We start from the raw sequence: 14889 nt of genomic DNA, 5'->3' as shown, positions 1-14889 counted from the left end.
AAAAATATAACACACCTGTGGTTACTGAAATGTCTTCTAAGCAAACTCTTCGGTACCAGAAACTAACCACTTCCCTCTTCTACCCTTTTGTTTTACCCATGACATAAATTGTGACCTGTTTATCCTTTTATTTTCCCAATATGATAAAAGTAAACTGGCAGTAATGATAAGACTTTGCATTTTATGAATGTGAAAAAAAAGTCACTAATGTCTCAGAGGACCATACGCTGCTCTTCCCCTTTCTGAGAGGGGGAAAGCTGATTGGTGATGATTTAACCTGAGCGTCACCGCACCTCAGGCAAGGGAAAGGTTGAGAAGGCGGGGCCTTACTGAATAACCTCAGCTGGTATGGAAACAGGAAACAATGTACTTGTAGTCAACAGAGATTTAAGCTATAACGTTTCAGCACAGATTTTTTCTTAAATCCCGACATCTGAAACTAATTGAAGTTTAATATATACTGGTCAAGGATCCACAAAGCCAGATTTTAAAGAAGTTAGAAAAATATCTAGTTGTCAAATGAATTAAACTGAAGAGCTCTCAGTTCTTGCAATAATTATCACAAATAAATAATATTTAAACGGTACTGTGCAATACAGGCATTAGCATAAGAGACAGCATACGAAAAATACTTTCGAATATATTCATATACATCGCTTGAATTCTTACTTTACGCAGCTATGAGGCCAAGAAAAGCAAAATATTGTTAATCCAATTAGTTGTTTAAAATATAACATTCATTTAGCTGTACTGCTCTTATTTAATTTTTTAAAAGAATATTTATTTAAAAGTTGAGTTAGGCATTAATATTTCAACCCTCAACACAAATCTGTTATCTGAGCCACTTGTTGCAGTGTTTAGCACACACTGCTTTTCTTTCCACCACCAGGAAGAGATCATTGATTCCTCGTTCGTGCAATGAATTCTGGGTTGGTTTCAATCCAAGCTGCTTGTGTTCTGTAGCATTGCTATAAAACTTTCCAGAGATTTCTGGCTCATAAAGAAGTAAATATGTGTTTTGTTTATGAGCCAAAGTCTCTGGAAAGTTTTATTGCACAGCTACAGGACACAAACTGGCTACAATTAAGTTATGTTTCCCAGAATGCATTACATGAAGGTGAAACAACAATGTCCCCCAGTGGTGAAGCTATTCAATGTTACAAGTAGCCTAACTATATAATAATTCTAAAGTTTATACTGATATTTAAGATTTTTGATGCATGATTCCTGTCAAAGCACATTCTATTTGAACATTGCCTTTCAGAATTCTACAAAATCTAAAGGACTGTTTTTAATGGTTTCTCCCATCAGTGAAATCCAATCAAATGTGCAATGTTTGAAAACATGATGACCAAAGGAATATTTGTGTTTAAAAGGATACGGTATGTATTCAATTGTACGTATACACTACAAAGCATGTAAAGGCGGCGCAAGCAGCATATTAACGCTAATTTGATCTCTTGACTCAACACTTGGAAAATGTTTTTATAATTTATTTTATTTCTGCAGGATATTAGAACTTCAAAATCTAAGTAACACAAATCCAATCTGTACTCTTATTAAATGTCTTCCCTTTTGTCATTTCCAGTTAAGAAACTATATGGATGGCTTCCACCCAGGCCTCTACCTAACTGTTCTACAGCTACCTGGTTTCACTTTTTATTGATGCTTTTACTAAGTGTTTGGAAAAACAGATAAGTAGCCATGCAAAACTTCACTGAAATATGATCCAACCAGAGAAAACGTGGTCATGCTGATTACCAGACATCATAGAAAAAGGTTCACCAAAATTGCACTAGCAGGCTTCTTTAAAGCAGTGAACTTTCATCAGCAGACTAATACCTTCAGGTATCTTTTAAAGTGTAAAACAGAGAATCAGGAACTCCTGACTAGATCCACCTGCAGTAGGGAGGCACCAAGAGAACCCAAAAGGAAAAAATGCTGAGGGTGAAGAATTCAGTCACGTTTAAAGTATATTAAAAAAATTTGACTGAAATTATTTCACTTGTCGAAATTGTGCATTATTTCACAATTTTTAGCCCCACACTATTTTGGCTAAATCATCGCAAAGGTTAATCGAAGGACTTGAATTAATGCAGCAATGTTTTTAAATTAATGATTAAAACATTCAGATTTACGGTGCACAGTCAGTGTTAGTCCAAGGGAAGTCGCTGAATAAGACTGCTGCTCAGCGAGCAAACTAAAATAAAATCCACAACACAACTTTTGTGATACATTTATTTCTTTAAAAAGTAACATTACAGATACAAGGACTTTACACTTATAATCATATACAAGTATTAGCAGAAGTAACAAGGTTAAAGGAAAAGCTGCCTTTAAGAGAATACTTTCAACAGGTTGTGTTTTATTTATTAGCTCAATGTTGTAAACAGAAATCTATTGCTCAACAACTCTGAACTGATCAAGTTCAACACATAAATGAATCACTAAGTGCACCCACCCATATCCCTTCTGCTTGAAAACGTTGCCCCAAGACACTATTTTATCAGCAACAGCATTGTGTTCTTAGTTAGCTTGGAACTACACATAGTCTTTTACAAAGGGACTTCTCAGGAAATTTTTCATAAGCCACCCAAATGTATGGCTGATATAAAATGGTAAGTATCTTATAATAGAAAGGGCTGCACCTATTAGGTACTTTTTTTCCCCTTTTGCATCTGCTTTCTAAGCAGTTTTATAATACTGCTTGTACTCCACAGTTCCACCAGTGGCATACATGATGCAAATATTTAAACTAGGTAACAAATAGCTATAGGTCGAGCTACTTTAAAAATCAAAAGTCCCATAGTGGAGAAGGGAACATAGATCAGAATGACTACAGAATAAAGGAGATGGTAACTTTGCAATGCAAAATATAGCCAAATAGGATTATGCTGTACATTTAAATCATCATATATTTAAAGCTTGTTGGACTCAGAAAATTTCAGGCCATGACATGCAGTATTCAAATAGCAACTATTACTCAGACAAGGCAATTTTTTCAACGTCAAACACATCATACGGGGTTAACTTCAACAAAGTCAAAAGCAAAGGACTTACAATAGGAACATTTGTTTAAATCTCAAATGAAACATCCATTTACCTTTCTCTTGGAAGTGTTTTATGTTGTTTGCTGAACAGTAATATTTGAATAAAATTAATTTTAATCGGCATTTACAACTAAGCAACTTCTAGTGTAACCCCAGCACATTTACTCTAGTTAGCAAAATTACTTATATTAGATGTCAATACAGTTGGAGTTAAGTAATGCCATCAAATATCAGTAAAGTTGATTATCACTAAATTAATTTGAGGATACATACAAGAGAGCACACAGAATAACCCTCTCATAATTCTTAAGCAACAGCATGTTACAGTCTGAAAAGCACAATAAAATTTCTTAAGAGGGAGGCTGAAATTGTACCAAAGCTTGATATGTGGATTTCCTACATGTCAAAGAGTAAATGATACACTAACTGCCAAGCTTGGAATATCAGGTGTTCTAGTAAGCAACTGCAGACAGATGCAGTAGCCTCAGTACTTCAGATATACTATATACAGATTGCTTGTTAGTTTGAAGAGAAATTAATTCTCACTCTGATCAACCGATCCATAAAATGCTGCAATGAACCCAAGTATTAGATAATATTCTGTATCAGTGAACTTTGAGTTTTGAAGTTCACTTTCCATTGATTGGAACAATATTAATTCCTCTACGGCAAACAGCACGTCATGGAGTGGATTCAGCTGGTCCATCCTTGGCAACATCTAAAAATCTTATTATTTTCTACTCTTAAAACCATCAGGCCAGACCCAAAACACTTCAGATCTAAAAGTCTGCTTGTCAATTGGACTGGCATAAAACACTTCATTAAATGTCCTAAGGACCTTTCTTTTTTAATTTCTACAGCTTGATACTTAAACATATCCTGATACTGTCTGGCTTCTCTCTGTACCATCAACTCTTCCTAATTGACCATTCCCCCCCCCCCCATCCCCACAAACTTTATAATTGTCTGTCCTGATGATTGCTTTTATTAATTGCTTTTGCAGCATAGGTCATTTTAAAAACTTAACTCTTATGTAATAGACTTGCACATACCAACAGAGTATATTTTGTTAAATATATAAATTTAATTGCACAAATATTGGGCCAACTTTTTACACTCATTGTTCCTTCAGGTATTTTGCTCCTCAACCCCATCTTTTTAGATATAAAAATTCTAAACCAAGTAATAATTCTATTACCCCTCTACAGTATTTTTCTGATGCTTCAGTACTCAGTTAATGCTGTATAATGTATGCTTTGCTCCTTGCAGGACTGGGATCATCTGGAATACTACAGAATTTTTGTTTACAATGATAAATGTGAAATAGAATGGCAAATGGATAAACATACATTAGAACAAAAATACTCCTGGTTCAAATAATAATACAAAGATAATGCATCATTTCCCAAGTTTTAAGACTATCCAAATCTTAAACCCAATAATATTTTTAAATCTATCAAAGAGTATTTAGTCAAGAATATGTTCAGGATGATGCAGCACCAAGGCATTAGAAAGCGGAAAGATCCATTTCAAATGATCTTGTGCATATCAAAGTGAAGATTTCAGCTTTAGTATTGGTGGTGGAGAAAACGGATAGGCAACACCCTCTCCGGATCTGCTCTACATTCAGTTATTAGAAAATTTGAAAAACAAACTTAAAATATGGTCGTTAGTAAATTATTTAGATTATACTATTGTTTAAAACATTACTGGAATTTATTACCTAGACCATATTGTGAGAACATATAATTTGGCAGGGACCAAGATCAAGGCTATAAGCAAAATGCCTTATCAAACATCAACAATAACTATTAAAATCCTTGTAATTAAAATATAAAAATAACTCCCAACTTTGTACCTTCAGAATCAAAATCTTCAGATGAAGAACAGCTGTATAAACAAACAAGTCTGGAGCTATAAATCTTGAATGCACCAGCCCTCGATTAAAGATCAAATAGGGTTCAGTTATCCTTTGAAAATAGTATCAGCTTTTCCATTAAGGAACTTAATTTGTGCTGTTAATCACTTATATGCAGCTCAGCAGCAATAGCAAAAATAATGAACTATTAATACCAAAGTGAAATTGTTAGGTTACAGTACAGGGGGTTCTGTTATATATTGATAAAATGCTTATAATGGGCTTGATTAAAAAAATCCAAAAACACACTTCAGCTCTCATCACATTTCCCTATTCCTTCAATTAAAAGTGACAGAATTTAGCTTTGGGATAAAGATGCAAAAAGGTTGATTCAAAACAAATAAAAACAAAAATATCACACTATATCGCCAGTTAATTAAGTCCATGTTCACACCAAATTCCTCTTTTATTTTCACCATTAATATTTTGAAAGTGAGAAATGAGTACTTCAAATATTTCAATGTTCAAGGAAAGTGCATTTTTCAGATATTTAAATTCAATTGTGCACACTAAGAAAACATTAACTGCAGCAGTCCAGTTGCAGTACCTACTGCATCGAGTTGCTTAACATGTACACTGTGGAAACATAACTTGAGATCATACATTAGGACAAACTATCAGAAGTGTAAGCATTGCAAATGTGTAAAAGGCAAGGAAATAGTTTTTTTTGTATCAGAAGAATGTTTTTCAACATCAATAAATATCAAATGGCTGGTTTTAAAGTGCATATGATTTGAAGAGATGAATTTAAAAAGCATTTTTACTCAGACCAGGGATTTGCTGCATAGAATGCAGGATACAGTTCCCTGTACCAGCACCACAGCCCTTGCTTTCATCAGCTCAAAATGATACAGCTGCTTTTTGGTCTTAACATCTGTGTTCAAACTTGTTACAATTACCTGGACCACTACAGTTAACTAACTGCCATTGATTTCACACAGTAACATTCGATCACTTTAAAGTGCCTTTAATCTCAGAACAATTATTTCATATTTTGTTTCAGTGGAACTCATCAGGTTTTAGTCCAGCAAAAAAGTGAATGGGAAAACCTGAATCAGCAGTTTATTTTTGAAGCATTCAGGTGATTTATAAATATGTGGGCTCTTTGCCAAAATAAGTAAATATTGCAATGATAGTATTTATTTAATTAATTATAAGAATGACATCTCTGACAGCGATTGCAGTAATGTAACTTTTAAAGCAATAAAGCAGCCATTTTCTCATAGGTATTCACATCCAATTTGTTCACATTTCCTACAGTCTGTAAAGAAATTGACTAGTCAGGGAGCTTATTCATCGAATTTATTACAATTTATTCAGCTCCAAGGCACATTACAGTCTTCTGTTACTACAGAAATGTATAAAGAACAAACAGAGCAGTTTTGTCATATACAGTACAGCATTTTGCTCTACTATTTAAAGCATTCGTGCATCCATAAAGCAAAAAAAGTTATAAAAAATTCAGATCACTGAATCATAAAATGAAATATTTTGCCCTTGGAAACTAATAAAAAGAACCCCTCACCTTTTTAAAAAAGTCACTTTGTAGGAGACTATCTCCAGGGCGTGTAACATAACTAACTGTGACCATTCTTTGTAACAATTTGTTTGCATTTCTGCAGACGTCAACACTGGCCTTGGCAATTCAGCGAAGTGCATACATTTACAAAAACACACCAGCAGCGTTAATTGCTAAGTGCTATGATTTTGTACCTAGCCAACACACTGCCTCAATAAGTGAAAACAGTATTAAGCAATAATATCTGATATTCTTTAAACAAAACCAGGTTCATCCTTCAAATGAAGAAGAGTACATACCTTGTTTCAAAATATAGAAACATACGACGGAAATGAAAAATGTCTATACATAAGACTAACTTTTTAGTTCTTATTCACATTTTACTTCAATTACTGAAGTTAAAAATTATGGGTCTCTTTCTTTTTTGACCTTTACGTCCCCTGCTAAGATTGTAGCAATCTCTCCTTGCATGAATGCCCAAGGGACATTTGAACCTACTAAAGGGCATTTTTCTCCACTGGGGCAATAAACTTCTCCATTCGCCCCCTGAGCCTTGATGCTCTCCCGAGAGCATGGGAAACAGAATTTATGATTGGGCACTGATGGACATTGCACAAAGTGAGTATCCTCCAAACGTTCATGACAAATGGTGCAGCACAGGGGCCCGTTGTTGGCCATCGGTGAGTCTGGAATGTTTGGGGGATGAACGGGGTCTATGCTGGGATTGGGATGGTTGTTAGGAGGGGCCACGGACAGAGCAGCATCCCCGTTCCTGGACACCATGCGGCGCTGGCCGCCCCCTGAGGCCGGGGACACCGGACTGTTGCTGTTCCTCCTGGTGCTGGTACTCGTGGTCGAATGTACGGAATTGCTGCTGTCCTTTGGCGAGTGGGCATTCCCGAGGGTGTCAGCCACGGACATGAGGGCGGCCATGGGGGACTGTCCATTCTGGGTGCTGCACTCGGGGGGGGTGGTCCGGTTGGGTGGTAGAGCGGAACCACCGTGCGGCACGCCGCCTGCCCCGAAGCTGCCGGATACCGCCATAGTGAGCTTTAAGGCTTCGTTCTGGTTAGAGAGCCATTGCTGCTGCCGCTCTTCCAGCTTCACGCTGCCCGCGTCCGAGTCGGGCTCGGGGGACGCTTTCCGCTTGCGCATCCCAGTTCTGGAGCTGTTGGGCGGGGGGCGCGGCATGTTGCACAGGGCAGTGGGTAAGATGGGGCAATTGGCGTCGATGTGGGGCTGCGGCAGCATGTCGGCCCCCACCACCTCCTTGAAGAAACGCACTGACTCGGGCAGGAGGTCACCCAGGAGGCGCCAGTCCCCCGAACCATGTTTCTTCTCGTACTCTAAGTACTTGAAGCCTGACGATAGGCCTCTGCTGAAATCCTTCATACAGTCCTGGTACATCTGCTTGGCCACCCCGGAGGCGCTGGAGAAGACATTGGCCGAGCCGCTCGGGTACTCGATGAAGATCTTCAGCTCGAAGTCCATGCCGGGCTTGGAAACGGCGTCGAAAGCGAAGACCCGGCCCAGCAGAGAGTGATCCTTCTTGAAGCGCACATCGAAGGGGTTGCAGTTGGACAGGGTGAGAAGCGTCTCCCGCACGATTTTGGGCTTGTTGGCCCAGTCCTCCGAGCGGTTCCTCAGGCTCTCACCCAGCTCGGCCAGGGTCTCGGCGTTCCGCTGCTTCTCCTTCAGCTCCCGCTCCTGGTCGCTGCTGGACACCGAGCCCGGCCGCTTGTTTACATCGCTCAGCACCTGGCTGCTGACCGTCACTGATGTGCCAGCCAGGCTGCTGGAAGGTGACGGCCGGCCGAGCAGCCCGTGCGGGGCCAAGGTTCCTGCGGACGGACCGTTTAAGGTGGTCTGAGGCAGCAGGTTGGGCGGCACAGTGACCGGGCCCGGGGGCACGATGCCGTGATTTCTCCGCGATGAGTTGGGACTCTGCCGGTTCAGTTCCGGCGGTATGTCCTCGGGTTTGGGGAATCCATTGGGTCCGTTCAGGCCATTGGGAAGCCTGCCAGCGTGGGCGAGGCTCGGATACTCGAAGCGCGGTCTCTCGCTCAGGGAGTAGCGATCGAGAGGCGGCTGTGGCGCCTTGGACGAGCCGTCGACGTGGTTGAGCTGCTGAGTCGCCTCCTTGCTGCCTCCCAAGGACTGCACTTTGACAGGGGGCGGCCCCGGAGAGCGGCCCTCCTGGAAGCCATGAGCCCGCTTCAGTTGCCGCGCCGTCTCGATAACAAACTCGATGCGATCGGCCCCTTCGTAGTTGACGCAACCCCGGCACACAGGTTCGGTAAAATCCCAGATCATGGCCCACGGCATGCGGGGCAGATCGCAGAGATAACACGACTGTCTCCGGGACGAAGAGACCTGTGCAGCGGACATGGTGCGAAGGCGTTGGGGGTTGAGTGGCTGGGCCCGGGCTGCCTCGCTCGCCTTTCTCCTGCTCCGCTCTCCGCTTTCTCCTCACCTCCCGCTCGCGCCACCCAGCTTCTCCGAGCGCCGCGTGACGTCAGCGCCGCGCTGCAGACCGCCAGTGCGCAAGTGCAGCTTCCCCGGCTCCGCCGCCAGTGCGCAGACGCGACTTCCCCAGCCCCGCTGCCAGTGCGCAGCCGTAGCCTTCCCAGCCAGCATGGGGCTCTCAGCCCAATTACTCTGAACGTGACTCAGTCCGATACACCAAGTCATTGAACACGCGGTAGTAGTGGAAGAGGTCCTCTAACAACAATATTTTCAAAATGAATGCTAGAAACTTTCCATTTTAATACTTCAGTTACCAAAGCACATTAGGGGAATGCTTATTAAAATAGTTGCGTTGCTGAAACATTCTCCTAATCCCTTCTACAACCAAAAGGTAAAAGTTGTACTTAAAGGCAAAATGAGACACCAGCTCAGCAATTACATTTTAAATCCTAGACTTCAGCTAAACGACGCAATCCCAGGCAGGGCCAAGACAGCACAGAAATAACATTCATTTTGCTGAGCAATTGGCCTGGCTTCCCCGACTGCAACATCGGGCTAAGTATTAATGACGAGAAACAAAACTTGCGATAAAAGGATCTCCTTTGACCGTCATAAAGACTGAACACATAACAATAGAGTAGTTACTGTATAAAATGCATATTTAAATAGTGGGTATGTGAGATCAGTCAAGGTCCTACTCCCCCACCCCCAGCTGCAGCTCCAGTTCCGCCCCATGACGTCAGGGCCTGTTCTATTTCAGTCCCCTCAGAATGTCGCAACTCCCCATCCCTTTTGCACCAAGTCACTTACAGAGCCAGCACATTGCACTAATACTGCACTCATCCAGCTCCTCTGCTTTCTCCACTCTCAGTTTAATAGCAATCTATTCATTACAAGACTTTTTTTAAGATCGCCCCAAAACTAATGCAAGGGGGTGAGTATCTTAGCACTACAATCTCAGCATTTCAAAACTAAACAAACTCAAACCGAGCGTTTTTGGCCAGGCTTTCTGTGAAAATGGTAAAAACGAGTCATCGTAACGTCAGAAAAGTATTAAATCATTGCATAGAGGTTTAAAAACTCGGTCACTATCGAGCCAAATAATTATGCAACATCCACCCACATCTAACCCCCTGTCAGTTTCCTGTTGTGCAATTTGCTATGTGCAAAACGGCAATCTAAAACGATAAGCTCTCTCCCAATAAATGCTTCTATTTACTTTTTATGAAAGTAGTTGCCCGATGGTGCGTGCCCCGAGGTGAGGGAGGCGCTGCTTGTTTTTCCAGTATGGTTTAATCATTAATATGGATGTGGGCCATCAACTTCGAAGGCTACGTCAGCACTTTGAAATAAACATAACCGTTTGGTTACTGTTTAATAAATGTAAAATTTAACTCAACTTGTAATGGCTATTAAATAGGAATATAAAAATGAACAAAAACAAAGCCAAGTGGGAAAAAAATCTTAAAACTTGTATTTGATTTCCCCTCATTTCAATTCAATGAACAAGGAAACAAATCCATACTTTACGAACATTCACTACTTATGTTATAGATTGTTTTCAACTTTTTCATTTAAAATAATTCCGATACTAAAATTAATTTCTTTAGCGCTTCACTAATCGAGCTTGAATCACAATACATCCCTTCTCCACCCGATTCCACATAAAAGAAATGATCCGTGTAGCACCCACTCATTCCCCTCCTCGTAAAGCTCGCTATTTTAACCAGTGTAAATACAACTTCAATTTTTTTTCATAATACGTACCTACTGCTAAAACTAACAAATCGACAACGTTTTTAAAAATGTTATAACGGTTCAGTATTTGAGCATCTTAGTTGTACAATTGAAATTCGGACACTGAATTCGGACCCTTCACTGAAAAGCACAATTTAAATATTTGCCATAATCATACAGGTCTACATTAATTCAAAATGACTAATGAGAATTGTTTGTTCTCCATTCTGAATTTAAAAAAACATAAGCATGTTTCTCGGATCTTAAATATCACATAAATGGAAAGCCCATCTTAAAGGGTCTTGTCTCGACAGAATATTTAGTGATTTATCAACACATTATCAGTTTCCATTAACATGTGCCTACGATTTTTAAACACACTTTGCAATTCTCGATGCAGAATTATAATTTATACAGAACTGAAAATGGGGCAGAGTTATGACACAGAAGTCATTATGTAGCTGAGCTTTTGAGGTGAGATATTTCAGAAATATCATTCATCTAAAACCATTCGACCACTACCCGCCCCTCCAAGGGATGGGACAATGACGTGCATTTCAAAAGTATCTAATGCGACCTCATTTAAACAGATTTTTTTTAAAGTAACAATGTTATTTTGCGCTATTCACTCGCAATTCCTAAGGATTGATCATCTAGAGAATGCTATCTAGGTATCACATTGGGTTTTCTGTGTCATACCTATTTAACGATCATTGCTACTGGACTACAGACCCCTTTTAAGTCACCTTGCCCAACACTGACACTGCGAGTGAAACGAGAAGCAGAGTAGAATCTGCACAATCCCTACTTTAGTAGACATAGTAAGTGCCGAGACGGATAATTAATGATTCTCTGCTTTGTTTACTTCCTGCCCAAAAATAAAATTTTAGACATGTACATTACAGAGATTTTTATTACTAGCAAGTGGTTAAAAAAAAGTTTCTTTAAAAGTATTTACCAAACTTTGTTCCCCTCTTTTGTGTTGATTTGCACTAAAAATCGATCCTTTACATAAACATTTAAAAATGTCCTATGTGGTGCAACAGATAAAGACATTTTGGAAAGTAAACGAAAAAAGAATACAACTAGCCTTGAAAAAAATGAATATGTATACACACATATGTTCACCCATGTTAACCCCAATTTTTTTTAAAGTTGTGGCCAATACAGAATCTATTTTTAATCATACAGTTAGCAGGGTTTTGGCAGACATGTTGAACATCCCCTTAACAGCTGTAAATAATTAAACTTACAGGTCAAATTAAAACATAGGTAATTCATATCAAATTGGAAAGTTTGATCTAATGATACAGTAAAGCATATGGAAATGTTTCTGTTACTTAATTTAAAGTTAAAAATTATTTAAATGCATTTTAAAACCATTTTTAACTTTTATTATGATACTAGTTCCATTGTTAGGCTATTGGGTACAAAGTACATTAGGAGATCATCTTTACCTTTAAGAACTCATTTCAAATTATTCTCAGTCAGCTGCAACAGAAGTTTCCTCATTATGCGAGGAGCAAGACCCTAAATTAAAATGAATTAGATTAATCTAAACCTCATTCTTAATGTGCAATGGGCAGTAGACTTAGCACTAAAGTGACACAATAATATCTGTTATTTGCCTGTGAATATGGGGCTATTGTCCCATTTTGTGTGTCCATCATAAAAGCCTCTGTTTAAAAGTAACAGTTATTATTCATTGACCCAGTGACTAAAGAAGAACACAAATCAATTAGAATAATCACTCAAGTCACAGAACAATAGCTTTTTCCATGTGCCAAAATATATCAATTTTCTATGAAGTTATAGTTAACACATCTGGTTAGCTCTTTAACTTGACATTACAATATCTTTTGTTTTGGATCTAGACAACTTGCATATTCATTATTCTCTATAAGGAGTTTTCAAGAAGGTGATCACCTTTGTAAAGAGCTATAAATAATGTAATCAGAAAATGTACACATTTGGTACAGACATACATTACTTTTCAGTGGAGGAAAATGAAATGCTAAAGTCAATCCATTTGACTTGTAAAGGATTTTACTTCCACTGAGTGTTATCTCTTTTCTTGGCAATCTACAAATACATTGAGGTTCCTTTACATTCTTTTGTTGAATCTTTATGTCTGTACTGGACAACACATCTTATTAGCATTAAACACTTTCCGTAATAGGGATATCACAAGCTAGATAAAAAGACTGGAGCTCCCCCGTTTTTACCGAAACCTGGGGAGCAACTCGCTGGAGATCATGGTGGGGGGTGGGGGAAAGAATGGCTGGGAATCAGAGAGAATCGCTGAGAATGGGGAATGGGAAGAGAATGGTTGGCGATCAAGGGGTGAGAGAATGGCTGGCGATCAACGGGTGAGAGAATGGCTGGCGATCAACGGGTGAGAGAATGGCTGGCGATCAACGGGTGAGAGAATGGCTGGCGATCAACGGGTGAGAGAATGGCTGGCGATCAACGGGTGAGAGAATGGCTGGCGATCAACGGGTGAGAGAATGGCTGGCGATCAACGGGTGAGAGAATGGTTGGCGATCAACGGGTGAGAGAATGGCTGGCGATCAACGGGTGAGAGAATGGCTGGCGATCAACGGGTGAGAGAATGGCTGCGATCAACGGGTGAGAGAATGGCTGGCGATCAATGGGTGAGAGAATGGCTGGCGATCAACGGGTGAGAGAATGGCTGGCGATCAAGGGGTGAGAGAATGGCTGGCGATCAAGGGGTGAGAGAATGGCTGGCGATCAAGGGGTGAGAGAATGGCTGGCGATCAAGGGGTGAGAGAATGACTGGCGATCAACGGGTGAGAGAATGGCTGGCGATCAACGGGTGAGAGAATGGCTGGCAATCAACGGGTGAGAGATCCGCTGGGGATAGGTTTGGACACAATCCCACAATGAGATTGTGGTCAGCTCAAATTCGATAGGCCGAATGGTCTCCTTCTGCACCGTCAGATTCTATGATAATCTATGATTTTATGATAATCTATGGCAAATTAAATCTACAAAACAGCATCAATTCTCTCATTGCATACCATATATCCATGCAGTCCAAAAGGTCATAGAGGTTTGCAGCGTGGACACAAGTTCTTTGGCCCAACTTGTCCATGCTGCCCTTTTTTTAAACCCCTAAGCTAATCCTAATTGCTGCATTTGGCCCATATCCCTCGATACCCATCTTAACCCATGTAAATGTTTTTTAAAAGACAAAATTGAACCCGCTTCTACTACTACTATGTCTGGCAGCTTGTTCCAGACACTCACCACCCTGTGTGTGAAAAAAGTGCCTCTCTGGACCCTTTTGCATCTCTGCCCTCTCACCTTAAACCTATGTCCTCGAGTTTTGGACTCCCCTACCTTTGGGAAAAGATATTGGCTATCCAGCTGATGTGTGCCCCTCATTATTTTATAGACCTCTATAAGATCACCCCTCAGCCTTCTACACTCCAGAGAAAAAAGTCCCAGTCTATCCAACCTCTCCTTATAACTCGAACTATCAAGTCCTGGTAACATCCTAGTAAATCTTTTCTGCACACTTTCTAGTTTAATAATATCTTTTCGCTAATAGGGTTACCAAAACTTTACACTCTGGTCTGAATAGCAATACACATTACATGCAAATTAGTTGATTTGAAATGCAGTTGTTAATAAATAATGTTTCTTTTTTTAAGTGTATTTCTTTCTTCCTCCAACAATCTTTTTTTTCTGGTCAGATTCTGAGAAGTATGTGCACTTTCAGAGGATTGAAGACCGGAAGAGGTTAACAAGAGGTAGGAAAAGACAAGGTCATGAAGAAATTCAAACATGAAAATCAGAAATTTAAACTGGAGGTGATGGGGCACCAGCATTCATGAGTAAGAACAGAGGTGAGTGTTGAACAGAAGCCGTAATTAAAATCATGTACACAAAGAAAAATAAAGAGGAAAAGAAAGATGGGTATAAAATAGAACTATAAAAAAGTAAATTTTTAAAAATCTATATCAATATTTAAAATTTGAAAAAATATGACTCCACACTTATCAAGATTTTCAGTGCCACGGAGATGCTTTGGCAATAATTACGCCCACCATCCATTAAAAATTCACATACACTTAAAAATGGACAAGCCCTAACATTTTCTGGCATGTTTATGGAGCATCCAGTGTGTAGATGCCACAACATCATGCACGTATTTCAAAGCCAAATCTCTTGGT

General features: G+C 39.9%; 2 protein-coding genes across 3 annotated transcripts in view; both read right to left on the bottom strand.

Annotated features, from left to right (window-relative positions):
- The window catches only part of kiaa0586 (KIAA0586 ortholog), a 541997-nt gene that overhangs the window by 381770 nt on the left and 145338 nt on the right, over nucleotides 1-14889 (bottom strand). The window lies entirely within an intron of this gene.
- irf2bpl (interferon regulatory factor 2 binding protein-like) lies at nucleotides 6265-9442 on the bottom strand. Its single transcript, XM_080202789.1, has one exon. The coding sequence runs from the start codon at nucleotides 8873-8875 to the stop codon at nucleotides 6893-6895; it is 1983 nt and encodes a 660-aa protein (XP_080058915.1). The 5' UTR covers nucleotides 8876-9442; the 3' UTR covers nucleotides 6265-6892.

The sequence above is a fragment of the Carcharhinus amblyrhynchos genome, chromosome 14, assembly GCF_965287045.1.
Source record: "Carcharhinus amblyrhynchos chromosome 14, sCarAmb.v2.hapA, whole genome shotgun sequence".
In the NCBI taxonomy this organism is placed as follows: domain Eukaryota; kingdom Metazoa; phylum Chordata; class Chondrichthyes; order Carcharhiniformes; family Carcharhinidae; genus Carcharhinus; species Carcharhinus amblyrhynchos.
Note: the sequence above shows the minus strand (reverse complement) of the source record. Positions and strands in the feature narration are given on the sequence as shown.